At 40.8% G+C, this 13914-nt stretch overlaps 2 protein-coding genes across 8 annotated transcripts in view; both read right to left on the reverse strand.

Annotated features, from left to right (window-relative positions):
• CSE1L (chromosome segregation 1 like) overlaps positions 1–1568 on the reverse strand; it is a 29655-nt gene extending 28087 nt beyond the window's left edge. For all 3 annotated transcript variants that reach the window (XR_013957861.1, XR_013957862.1, XM_080627763.1), the window contains exon 1: positions 1470–1568. The gene's annotated coding sequence lies outside the window, so the exon portion shown is untranslated. The remainder of the gene's footprint in view (positions 1–1469) is intronic.
• Positions 1569–2090: 522 nt separating this feature from the next.
• The window catches only part of ARFGEF2 (ARF guanine nucleotide exchange factor 2), a 36194-nt gene continuing 24370 nt past the window's right edge, over positions 2091–13914 (reverse strand). For 4 of the 5 annotated variants that reach the window (XM_080627704.1, XM_080627705.1, XM_080627703.1 and 1 more), the window contains 12 exons: positions 13319–13479; positions 12372–12502; positions 12144–12273; positions 11600–11735; positions 10655–10793; positions 10513–10567; positions 10173–10287; positions 9777–9907; positions 8843–9011; positions 8321–8459; positions 7221–7338; positions 2091–5634 (listed from right to left, as the gene is read on the reverse strand). In XM_080627704.1, coding sequence (XP_080483830.1) covers positions 5458–5634; positions 7221–7338; positions 8321–8459; positions 8843–9011; positions 9777–9907; positions 10173–10287; positions 10513–10567; positions 10655–10793; positions 11600–11735; positions 12144–12273; positions 12372–12502; positions 13319–13479 — 1601 coding nt within the window. In that variant the 3' untranslated portion in view covers positions 2091–5457. Of the gene's footprint in view, positions 5635–7220; positions 7339–8320; positions 8460–8842; positions 9012–9776; positions 9908–10172; positions 10288–10512; positions 10568–10654; positions 10794–11599; positions 11736–12143; positions 12274–12371; positions 12503–13318; positions 13480–13914 lie in introns of those variants that run through there. The other variant, XM_080627707.1, reaches the window with a different exon arrangement.

Raw genomic sequence — 13914 nt, forward strand, 5'->3', positions numbered from 1 at the left:
CTACTGTGATGCTGAAACGAATACTTAAATCTTTCAGAATTAAACCCAAATAAGTTATCTGCTCCAGGGAAGTTTGTGCAGCTGAGATGCAAACCTATGCAGAAACCCTTTATGGAGACTAATCTTGACTCAAATGGGAAACCAAACTGAAAGAGATGACAGCCCTGAACAAACACCTCACACACATGTGCAACCCAGGGGGCCCACTTGAGAAACATACACCTGCAGCTGATCGTGAGATCACTCTGAAAGCCAAATGTGAGGATTTGAATCTATCACTCAACCCTCCACATAAAGTGACAAATATTTTCACCTGCTCTCTACTTGCTCTGATTTCCCTCCCTTTCTCTAACTGTTCTCTTATTCGGTCTGTTTTTCTCTACAAAGGCCTGGTGGCACTTGCCCAAGTGATACAATGCGTTTTCCTACGTTGTGACATACACCTCCCAAAAAGGCCACAGGAAATAAGAGTATTTTCAGACCACCTCTCCAGACGAAAACCCATAAAATGTGCTTCATGCATTAACTCCTTCAGTCACGTTAATGACAGACCACCTATGGAAAATAAAAAACCCCAAAGCCCGGCTATGCTCCACACCTTGTGAAGAACTCCAGACAACTCTGTTCTTGCATTCACTCATCAGAGCACCCGCCAAACACCATCTACGTGCCTGAGGACGCTCGTGGTCCAGATTTAGTGGGGAAAGTTCTCTCTACACCGCACTGAGAATCATTACGCTCACTTTCTACTTCACCACACAGCAGGGCGCCGGGGACCCATCACTTCCCCGCCACTGCCCGCTCTCGCCGCTCCCCCGAAGAGAAGCGAGGCCACTGTGAGGCGGGGCGGCCGCCCGGGACAGAGCCGCGAGAGGAGCCCTCCAGGCCTGGCCTCAGCCCGGCTGCCCAGCCCCTCCCCCGCCGTCTCAGCCCCGCGCTCCCCGGCCTGAAGCCGCCAGACGCTTTACCCGACGGACGCAGCTGCTCGGCCCGCCCGCCGTCACACTGCGCCTGCCTCGCGGCGGCGCTTACGCTACCTCATGAGGTGGCGGCGCGTCTGCAGCCCCTGCCCGGCGGGCCCAGGGGCAGCCCTGCCCGTCCGCTCGCAGCCGGGCCCGGCTCAACGCGGGCTGCGGTCCCGTCAGGGGAGCCTCGAGCAGCATCGACCGCCCTCAGCCTAACTTGCTCCCCTCCCCCTCCCAACCGCCCCCAGACTGGCAGCAGCGAGAGCCAATGAGAAGAGCAAACGGCTCAGTGCCAGAGGCCGCGGACCAATCGCGAGCTTAGGGAGGCGGGCCGAAGCACGCCAGCATGGTGAGCTGCACCTCTCGCTGCGCCGCGGGCCCAGCGTCCGAGCCCAGCGCGGAGCAGAGCGGAGAGCAGCGGCGGACGGCTGCGGGCCATGCGGACCGCCACGCTGCGGGGCAGCCCCTCCGCCAGCATCGCCGTTCGGCGCGGCTCGGCCTTACCTGGCGACTCCCCACGGCGCTGGCGGCGGCGGCGGCTCCGAGAGCTCCGGCTGCGCTTCACATTCAAACCGCGGTGAGAGGGCGCGGCGGCGGCACCGTGACCGCATCACGCAGGGCGGCTACCCCGCTGGGCCGCCGGACCAATCAGCGAGCTCTCCTTCCGTGACGCGCTCCGCTATGAGCCAATCCTTGCTGCCCTCCCCGCGACCAATGGCCAGACTCTTCCCACAAGGCCCCAGGGTGCCCCTTGAAGCCCCTGGGCCTCCACCGGGACGGGGCTGGGGTGTGCGGCTCCGAAGGAGGCGGTGGGGTCGTGCCGGGGTACGAAGAGGCGGCCGCGGCCGGAGGGACCGGGCTGGGGCTGAGGCTGGCGCGGGCCATGGGAGGGCCGAAGGGCGGGGGCTCTTACTCCTTAAGAAAGGGGACATGGTCCCTAGGGAGAGGAGCGGGCAGGAGGAGGGAGGACGGCGGGTGAGGCGTGCTTAAAAAACACCCCATAACACAACTGAAAACAAGCCCTAAACATGAGAGGCCCGTGATTACCACCGGCGCTCCCTGCTCCCGGTAGAAAAGCAGGCTCCAGGCTCGCTGCCCTTCTAGTAACTCCATGAACAAACGAGCAACACTTCTTAAAACTTTATTGATTTACCACTTGATTAAAGCATGGAATATTATAACAGTATTATACACAGTATTTTCATGTAGAAAACTTTACATAGGTTTTTTTTTCATATTATATAATTTTGTTATTCTCTCAAAAATGTATACATCCATTGGCAAGGAATACTCCTTAAATTACTCATATTAAATGCACTTAATACAGAAATCTTCAAAAAAACAAAAGACATTGGGATTTTAAATATGTGAAGACGTACATTTTACACAGAAAGGTGCTGAACAGATGGAATTTACATACTAAAGGGAGCTGCAGTTTTGACAGAAAAAGCTTAGTTCTACTTCAGACTGAAAGTTAATATTTTTAATCTTTCTCATTCTTCATAGTAAGACTCAGCTAAAGTTTGAGGGGTGTTTGCCTGTATTAGTGAACATGGGTTTAGATGGTTCTGGTGATACAAGACAGGGATAAATGGCTGTAACTATTTTCTTGTACTCTAAGACACAATAGTCAACATGAACAGCTTTTGAGGCTTCTTCAGCGTCCACCCCTTGCCTACACTACGTCCTAGAGGGTTCCAGACAAGATCAATAACAAAGATGATGCAGTCTCCCTATCTATACCACTGCAGGTAAATCAGTCTGTATTTTCACTTGTTGTGTAACACTACTTCAGAAGTCTAAGCAGTTACTTTTTTTACTCCATGTATTGCACTGATGCCTCGGTCTGCACCGGGCTGTGCTGACACAGAACCCTGCTCTCACTCACAGTCCCAGTAAAGCTAATTAAACCACTACAGGCAGATAGAATCTATGTCAGCAGAGTCAGGACAAGATCTGGAGCAGCAGTGAGAGTTTTGGCTCAGCGGTTTTAGCTTCATTCACGTGTCTATGGGTTATGTTGTTTCTGATTGCATAAGGGAAATCAAACAACTCATGTGAATACAACCATCTTGGGTTATCACACTTAACATGTCATTCTTATTGCTTTAGCATGTACAATAAATTCCAGACAATTGACAGGATTAAGGCTGTTATAATCCAGTTGCATTCCAGTCCCCTTTCTCCTTTATGCATTACAGTCTAGGAAGTTTTGATGTCACGCACCTAATTTCAGCAGTTTATAAATGGTATAAATACAACAAAAGCTTTACTCAAGTAAAACAACAGTCTCAGAACTAAGGCTGAAGGCAAGGATTGATTAAACACCGTTAGTCTGTATGCAGAGACAGTACATATGTTGCACATTACAGTAAAGAAAGCCCACAATGCAACTAATCTAATCTGAACATTGAGAGACTTGTTTCAAGGCTTGAGTTGTAAGGCTTTCAAAACTGTAAGATGCACAAAAAGCATGCAACGTCAGAAGTTTGTGTCTGGATAGGAGACAGGGGTATACAATGAAGCAGTGACACATTCCAATGCTGACAAAGTTTCAGATACTTTCTTCAGGACTATCTAAGACCCAAAGGAAAGGAATAGCCTATTCTTACAGATATAAATAGAATTAAAATAAATACTTTGCTTTACTGTAATGGATGAAGTGACATTACCATGGAATGAACAACTATACTTAAATGCAACACAAAAGGACATTTCAAAAGCAGCAAAGTTAAATGTCAGCATTGCTTATTTTTTTCACTCTCTTCCTATTGTAAAATACAGCCATATATCCTTTTACTAAATATTAGTGTATAGATTTAATCTAATGGATGTTTAAAATTTGAAGAACTACAACCACCATTTATTTTTCTTTGGTTAAAACATAAAAATGTGAAAGCCTTATCACCACTATTGACTGCAAATCCATTCCCAAACAATGCTTAGGTAGAACAACCCAGTTTACTGCAGAGCACCATATGAACCCTTTGGAAACAGCTAACATAATAAAAGGGAGGAAAGAAAAAAGTTCCAACAGCTCTGAGAGTGAAATAGCCCCAGACAACCTCAACTAAGGCCACCCTGCCAGGAAACTCAAAAGGCAAAATAATAATACCATTCAAGTAGGTTGGTTGGTTTGTTTGGTTTTTAAATACTGTTATATTTCAGGTTTGTACTATGGATAGCATAGCAGTTAATATTTAACACCTTTGTGTGCATTACTTCAGCCAGTACTGCTCCCATCCTACCACTCTTCCACTTCAGAGAAGTCTTAAAACTTGATAATAAATTATTTCAAAAGACAGACCTCAGTCCTGCAGTGCTTCAACTGTAAACTGGCATTCTGTCACAGCAACGGTTGTCACAGAAAACGGGTGCATTTCAAAGAAAGAAAGAGAAATCTCTAGGGCAAACAAAGCTGCTTCACAGATACCATCAAAACACAGAAACGTATTTGGAACTCTTACAGTACATGGATGAACTGCTTTAGTTTTCCAAGAGCAGTTTTGTGGGAATTCTGTTATTTTTTTTTTAGCTCACAATAGGAACTAGCAGTTGAGAACAAAACTCATTTACACAAAAAGACAAATCAGAAGCTGCAAATCTGCAGCAGAGGCAGAACCTCATATGTATTAAGGACAGGGCTTTCCAAACAGACACAGTTACTACTAAATACACTGTACTCAAGTGTGAAAAAGGTGGTTTTATTTGTTTTGAACCTTGTTTTTAATATTCCTGTATATGCTCTGTCCATGATCTGGCAATGTATGAAAGTAAAGGGAAAGTCTAAAAGTTGGTTTTGTTTAGCTCAAGACTAACAAGCTGAACAGGGTATTAAATTGTTCGCCATTGTGTGCTCCGGATGTAAAACCTTCCATAAAACCTAAAGTAAATCTTAGAAGATGAAGCACTGATATTAAGAAGTTTTGCAAGTGACTTTAGCTACAGGAGGAAAATCCCTTCTCTAAGTATCCTACAGCTGTCCACTTCAAACACCATTAACACACTGCCTTGTCTAGTCATGTACACACAAAGAAAAACCCAGAGTGATCTTAGGTGGTCATCAGCCACTGCAGTATAGTTTATTATGAACACGTGCTAACATCACAAGGCTACACAACTATATTTGTTATTTCCAAGGGGCATAATTTCTATTGAGGAATCCAGCTGATTCATCAGATTTAGCTGGGATGCAAGACTGAACAATTGATAAAAGATTAGAAGAGACAGACTTGATCATAAGGATGCCTAGCATTGAAACAAAGACTTTACATCTACTGTATTAACTCTGGAAGCAATAATTTAAATAAAACTGCTGATCGTTTTGTAGGATGGACAGAACAGGATTTTATCTCTTCCCCAAATGCAACTGGTAAGAGTAACTTGCTGCTGTATTGATGCACCAGGGTCCCATTTTTCCCCCATCCACTTCAAGCCATCTCTGGAACACAGCTTTATGTACAAACTGAAGTAACCAACCCTACACTTAGGGCTACCATGAAGGTAAGTTCATCCCAGTTGTCCGTATCTGCTCCTCTGTTATGCAGATTTTGAACACAACACCTATACGCAGGAAGAACTTCCGCAGCACAGCTCGAAGCTCAGGAATCAGGTCAAACTGCATGATTTCACACAAGTATGGATAATACGTTGAAGCATGTGCCTTAAACTACCAGAGATACAAAAAAAAGAATGTTATTCTGTATTACTAGAGGGAAGCACAGATTTTTTTCTATGTACACGGCTATAGCAACTCATTAAAACACAAGTCCTTACTCAATCAAAGGCCTTTCCTGGGTGGCCAAAGGGGCAGTAAGTGCAGTGTCTGTTTTCTGCAGCAGCCTTAGCAGATGCCTACAGGAAACCACCCACTGAGCATGCACTTGGCACAACTTCCCTAAACAGAGTCAGACTGTTCTGTGGCTCAGGGATTGCTCAGGCTGGAGGTGGTAGCAGGGACTACTTGTAGAAACACCCACTTCTGGTGTTATTTTGTCCCATCTGCCTCTTTAAAATAGCCGCAGTATGTAAGAAAGCTTTCCACAGCTGAACCAGTGCATGAAGATGTATCTCCATTCTGTGTGCATTTGGGGTTTTTTTGCCCTTCTGTGACTTGCCGTCTGCAGAACTCTCATTCACCATCTCTTCCAGTATAAGAATCATCAATCTTTTCCCTCTCTTCATGCTAATAGTGACTTTATGGGGGTCATTTTTATTTCTTTTCCAGGTGAAGGATAACTGAGTAAAAGTCTAACCTACATACAGTTCCATGTATGTGAGCCAGTCTATATCCCTTTTTCCTGTTAAATTCTCTCAACCCTTCTCCAGCTCTATTACACCATTTTGATATGGGGAATCAGAACTGCAAACAGTACTCAAGATGCAAATCTGTCATGACTTTACAATAAGAAATACAGTTTGTCCTTTATCCTTCCCTAATAATGCTCAGTGTTAGTTACAGGGGATGTTAATGGGACACTTTCACCACAGAACTTTTTATAGTAAAAAGATACTGGGACTGTGTACTAAGGAATGGCCAAGCTGCCATTTTACCTACAAATAGTTAAAACTATTCTTACAGCACACCGTAGCCACAATGCTATCACTGAATTGCTGCTCCATGGACAAGCCAAGCCACCACAAATATCAGTAAATTGCCATAAAACATGCCAAACTTCACAAGAAAGATGTGAAATTACACACTCTGCAATACAGGGAAAAAAAAAAAAACAAAAAGGGAAAATACACTTGAAAAAACATGGGAGTATTGGAAAGTTAGAAAACCAAAAAAACTTCTGGAAGTTTCTCTTAACATCCTAATGTAGTGAATATTTGCATTCACCTTCTCCTCAAAAAGGCGGAGATCCTGAACATTTATTTTTTTGCCGTCACTGTCAAGGAACCACAATTGAGTTTTATAGTGGTGAAATTTACCTCTACCCTTCTTGTGCAGCTGTAATGCAGCACAAGCCCATCCTCTGTTGCACACTCAATGTGCTTTTATACGCAAGTCCTACAGTAATTCCATTAATGTTTCTATACAGCTGTGAATTTCATTGATGCAGTTTGACTTTTACAATGTAGAATGCTTGCAAAAACCAGACATGTAACAACTGCTGTATTTCAAGTACATGTTATGTGAGTAAGCAAACTGGCCGCCTTGCATTATGGATGATAATAAAGACTGAATCCAACAGAAACAGAAATGAAAAAATACCTGAATGCAAAGAGAACTGACTTCCAGCCTGCTCTTACCTTTTCATCATTGATTTTTAGTGTTTTGGTTAACAGCAACAGCAGGAGATTGGTCCAAGCTTCTCTGTGGCTTTCTGAATTCACCGTAATAAAATATGCCAGGGCTTCACTGCACACACTGAAGAGACAACATAGTTCAAACAAGCCATAAAGAAAACACATAAAAAGATTGTATAACAAATATTGTTTGTCCTCTCATAGTGTATTTTGTTTCCAAGCAAGATGCATTCCATGTGAAGTCTTCAATCACTTGCAACAACTTTAACTACAAAATTTGTCTCAAATATTTTTCTGTCACAGTAGTTGTTACAGATAATGGAACTGAAAGTTTCAACAAGGACCCATGGAGTCAGAGATGGAAGAGTCTGATTTTCCTCATAAACATTCTGTAATTAAGTGTTGCCATCTTCAACATGCAAACATTATTTCCTGATCCTTACACTGGGACAACTTAGGCAACAGCAATGGGAAAGAGCTCTCCCTTCACATCTAGACTGCTTTATTAAAAATCTGTAGAGCTCGGCATCATGGATTAAAGAGGGATTACTATGGCGTTAATAAATTTTTGGTCCTTGATGCAGACTGTCAACACAAGGTATAAACTGTAGCACTTAGTAGGGCTTTTTTGGAGTGCCACTTTTAACTGCAGGAGGCACTGACCTCCCCTTTTACACACAAAAAGATTAGTATGTCCACAGATGCTGATAAATCAGAATGCTACTGAAATCCACTGCACTAGTGCCAACAGAGAGTTTAAGAGTTCTTCACATGCAATTAGATATTAATGTTCTGGACTTTTATGTACCTGCAGCTCCTCAAAAAAAGGAGACCCCAATAACTTTTTATACTAATTTAGAGCGATTTTCTACCTTTACCCAGGCTCTAGGTATACAGCAGCTCAGACTGCACTCTGTATGCCTCTGAACAGCATTATGTACTCAGATGTGAAAAGTGTTCATGCACCACCACTTTTGGACATATATACCTAATATATACCTTTCATGCTCTGCTCAGCAACTAAAACCAGAACATTTGCATGCAGGAATGCACCACAGTGGCTGAAAACAGAAGGCAGCAGAACCAAGTCAGCTTGCTCTCACCTCAGCAGCCGTTGCTGTATCGCGTTCCAGGAGTCTCGGCGGTTTTCATCCACATACATTCGAAAGAGTATTCTCAAGCAACAAGCCAAACTGCTGGTCTCTTGTTTTAAGAGATTGGGCTTGGATTTACCCTTGAACCCTAGAAATCAGTTATACATAGGGAGAAAGGGAACATTCATCGCATTTGTAGTTGCCAAGAGGTGAAGTTTATCAACAACACCTCCAATAATGTACAGTAATGATTTCTTGTCCAGATAGTATTTCCTCCTTGATTTTGAGACCTAATCTATTTATAAAGATATTTAACTACAGTGGTATCATCTGTGTATCTTTACTTTAGTCAAAAAAGCAGCTAATTTAGCAAAGAGAATTATCCACATCTTTAAGAAGGAGACAAGTAATAAAAGCATGCAACACTCTCAGATTAATTGCGGAGTTTATTGCAATGGTGTAGTTTTTTGTCTCCATAGCTAAAGCTCTAAGTGGAGCTCTATTTTTATCAAACAAAAATAAAAGCCTCACCTGCTCTCCATAACACAGTTCGCTGCTCATAATTTGAATTAAAGGCTTTTGAAAATGAATGAGACTCTTGCAGACAATCCAGTAACTTAAAGAGGTGATGTGAAGACATATATTTATACATTCCTTGGTCTTCTGTGTCAATGTGGATATCTGCATCCAATGCATCTCGCTAAAGGGGGTGCAGAGGAGGAAAGGAGGGAAATGAATTCTTTTTACATAATATTTAGAGACTTTGATACTTCACAGACCATATACCATTAACTTCAGATTCCATTCTTAAGTATAAGCAAAACATAAGTGCAATAGGACACAACAGACTGGTCTTTCAGATATCAGAGTTATACTTTTTTCAATAGGATATTTTACAAGAGAGAAGTTATGATCTATCCTAGTTAGTGATAAGACAAAAAAACCTAAAAAAACCCCAAACCCCAAAAAACCCCCCCAAACCAAACACAAGCCAAAAACCAACCACAAAACCAGAAACAACCCACAACCGGAAGGACAACAAGGGAAGAATCTCCCTCATCAAGGCACAGAAAAATCCTAGCAATACAATATAAAACCTTTCCTTTCCTGTACAAGCTGACTGAGTAGGTCTGCTAAATTCTGAAAAAACACCAAGAAGAACCACAAACATAGTGCAAGTTTAAATGTTGCACAGTGTAGAAGTTCCCCATCCTCGGCTAATGTCAAATTTCATTAAAAACTGTCAATATCTTAAGCTCATTTCATTAGGAATTTAGCTATACCACCCCCCAAAACACTACCCTGAATGCACGGCTTAAGAGTAATGATACACACATTCAAGGTAATGCTCAAAGTTAGAAACAGGAAGAGATCGTATACTCTATTTCATAAACACACTTGAGAGCATGCCATGCTCTTAGTACTTTCATTGCCACAACAAGGTTGTAAATAAGTCTGACCATACCTGAGCTGCAGCCATGTGCTCAGCATCTTCCTTCTTGCTTGTTGCTGGGTAGAACACTATATTATCAATGGTCTGTATCAATTCCAGCTGTACCACACACTTTATAAGGAGGCCAGCAAATAGTTTCTGGTCTAAGGGAATGGAGTAATGCAACTTTCAGATGCAACTTATGACAATTCACAACAGGTTAGCAAAACACTACATTATCATTAACATTTTGAGATACAGCAATGCTGTGAATTATCTTGTAAAGAGAAAATCTCTGCAAGGCATAAACACAAGTTGTACATCTGTACCCCAAGTTTAAAATGCCTCAAAACTTTCTCTACAGAACTACAAGAACGCATCAGGAGTGGTTATGAAAGTTTATTTAATAAACTTGAATGTTTTCCTTACTTGTATAAGGACCACCTTTCCAGCTCTCATCTGTGGGATTTGAAAATTGACTTTGTCCTCTTTCTGAAGCATTTTTATCCATGCTGCTTAAAGACTGGTGATCTAGGTCTACATCCTAGAAGAGAATGCAGAACAGTTCTAGCAATCCAAAACACTATGAAACAACTATCAGTTTGCAGACATCTTAGATTCAAAGGTTTCCTGCATCCATTCCTCGTATTAAATACAAACTGATGTAAAACTCCAGTGTTTGTTGTCAAGTGTATTTTCTACAGGAAAATATTTTGAAAACTAACACAAACCACTTCAAGTCAGTTTGTTGCACTGAATTAACTCTTACCAAGTGTTTTTCCCCTACATCTTCCTCCATCCCTGCAGGCCTCCATGTCAGCAAGCTTCAAAAAGTAAAACAAAATAAAAATAGATAAAGATTGTTGCTCTTAAAGCAAGTATTTGTACGAGAATTAAGTTTATGAACTTACACATGAGGAATAGTAGTTTTGAAGATTTCTAGCATACAATTGCATGTCTGTCCCCAGACTTCAGGGCTGAATTTCTGTCCATTTAATATTACCAGGTTTTCTAGGCAGTTTGTACCTGATCGAGCCAACTGCTCATTATCTATGAAAGAAATGTTCCAGATTTATCAATTCTACAGTACCAATGAAAAATTAAACATTCTCCATTACTGCCCCATTAGACATTTTTATCAACATTGTGAAATTAATGGTATTATAGCCAAATAAAGTGTACTAAAATATCAATGTTAGGAACCTACTGAATAAAAAGTAGTGTTTAAAACTAGACTTCATGAGATTGAAATCCAAACAGGGAAGACAAAGGACTGAAGAGAAGCAGAAAGGAAGCATACAGTGAGACAAAGGAAGGAAAAACACCAATTAGAAGCTCATGATTTCCTGAAGGCAGTCCCCCCATATTCCCTGTTGGCAACATGCAGGATTTCAGGCATAACAATTGAAGCCCAAAAGAAAGCACATTCTTTAGGACGTTGTATTTAAAACTACTATGTGGTTGAGTGAAGGGAAGGTGGAAGAAGGAAACAAAAAAAAAGGAAAACAAAGCAGAATGCATATGTATATGTATATATGTGTGTACAGAAGTAAATGAGGTATTTTATCCATGCAGCCAAATAGATAAAGGTTGTTGGGAGAAGATCAATGCAACTCTTCAAAAGTTTTTGCTTTGTACAATAGCACAATAAACAGAAGCACCATTAAGACAAGAGCTACCTAGATGATTAAACAGAAAGATGCTCAAATATTTAGGATAGTGCATTCATCTGTGACTTAACATACTGTCCTAATAGTAGTTTTTATTCTTCAAAAATTCAGCTAACTTTTCCCTTTTTAATTAATGGTCATTTCAGAAAAATACATTAAGCAAGAGATACAAGTAAAATAAGCTACCTTGTTTTACACACCAGTGTAACTGTGCAAGTATATCAGGAAGAAGGATCTCATTTAAAGCTTCATAAAATTGTGTAAATACATCACAGATTGCATAAAGTGCATGGTTGCATGTTGTGGTCATCCATTCAGATTTCTATGAGAAAACAAGAAAAGGACTTGGTTTTTACGTGAGATCTTCTGTGATGATAGCACTTGGCTTATGCATGGCTGTTCAGCAAAGGATGTGGCCTCTGAGGAGCAATTTAGATTAAAGCTTCACTACTGCAGAAGTCTTATCAGAAGCATTTAGTTGGTCACATGAATGCTGCTCAGAAAACTATACATTTTCATAACAAAGAGTGAATATTCTCCTTGCAAATATTCAGACAGACAGATAAGTCACTGGGTACTATGACGACTTCATACATATCACAGAACATCATTATTTTGGGGGCAGTATGGGTTGGAAATACAATGGCAAGACAAAAAAATACAAACTGCTGCTTCTAGTTCTTAAAAAATAACTCTAACATTTGCTTGCTTTTGGGGGTTTTGTTTTTACCTCTGTTTGTTGTTCAGGGAGCTTCATATTATCAAAAATCCGAAACACAATTCTGAACAGATCTTGCCACCAGTGCTTTTCAAAGGTATGGCCATAACTCTTCATTATTTCAAACATCACTGTTAAGCCTCTATAAACAAACCCACGCAAGTGAAGGAGGAGATGTTAAAATGTGCACCTGATCTCTTCAGTAGCTGAATAATACCAATAATAATAAAGCTTTATTACCTTGTTCGAACATCTAGTTTACATCGATTGATGATACAAGAAAGTTCAAATAAAATGGGAAACCATCCTCTGACCCATACTCTGTCACCAGGAGCAACATTCATGTCATCACTTGTGTATTCTCTTAAGACCTTAAAGATGGGCAAGAAAGTAAGAGATTAAAAACAATATTCCCAAAAATCTCTAAATCTGACAGATTTAGATACCACTAGTGGCACAGAGGGACTGGAAAAGTTAGCTTAGTTTCTTCCTCTAACTTTGTAAAATATTAAGTATAAAACTGAGACATAACTATTTGTGAAGATACTGGGGGAAAAATATATGGAAAATAAGTATTTAAATCCATTTTACTTAAGTCCTGATAAAGGCTTTACAAGTTGCAGAGGTTTGGACTTCAGGAAGCAAGTTTAACAGTGACAGACAACAATTATATAAATATAGATAATAAGGAAATTCAAGCTTGGCATAAAGCAGTTCTACACTTTTCTGGCATGTGGAATACAGCATACATGTCTTGCAATGGTAACATGCGACTGCAATCTAATTCCAAGCTCTTTTCAAGGAAGTGGTTACTATATTAAGTGTTCACACAATAAGCTGATGTAGAAATATGTGCGTTGGTAACCAATTTAACTAAACATAATTAGGATGACAGCACAAGAATACTGTTTTCCAGGTCATCCTAATACTATTAAAACCAAACTTATTTCATTCATTTATTTCAAATTTGGCCTGATAAGACTCAAAAATCTTTTAGTTAGCCCTAGTTTACTGCTTACATAATATCACACTGACTCCTAATTCTGAATAAGCTTTTAATATGTATACTTGCTGCTGGAAGACTGAAGTTTGAGTCCAAAAGCTCTTCTTAGTTACAAGGTTAGCCTCAGTTCTAACAGTGCAAAATAATGTGAGAATACAAAGGGGTAAAAATTAAAATGAAATACCTGTGGTCTCTCTGAAACATATTTTGCACAATAGCGAATAAGTCTGATAGCTTCCATGCTGGTGTCCGGAAATGCAACATTACAGGCAAACTCAGAAAGACATTTTACTGCATCCTGAAATGAGTCAATTGCTGCTGGGAAGTGCTGTTGGAAAATATTTGCTGCGAAGAACAAACACACACACTGTTAAAAATTTACTGATCCTGACATCCATAGATAAACCGGCATTGAGCTAGATATGTCAGACATGGTATATCACTACCAAAGGGACAACCATGAAAGGCCCAGATCTTCTAGATTAAGTATGGGTCTATCTTTCCTTACAATTGTCCCATCCCACCCCACTGACAAACTGGTCAGCATAACATTCTCTCAGATTGGATAATTACCAATTTTATAATCTAGGATTATTTCATGGCTTCCTATATGGTTCAGTTTCCTCGCACACCATATGCAAGCCAAAGCTCTTAAAATATTTGAGAAATAAGAGGAGTAAAGCTTTATGTTAGCTTGTGAATAAAGTTGCCTAAATTTACCTAAATTATCTAAGCCTGTAACTATTCATATTCTGTAGCAACAGAGGGAAAAAAAACAAA

Source organism: Psittacula echo (assembly GCF_963264785.1).
Source record: "Psittacula echo genome assembly, chromosome: 12".
In the NCBI taxonomy this organism is placed as follows: Eukaryota; Metazoa; Chordata; class Aves; order Psittaciformes; family Psittacidae; genus Psittacula; species Psittacula echo.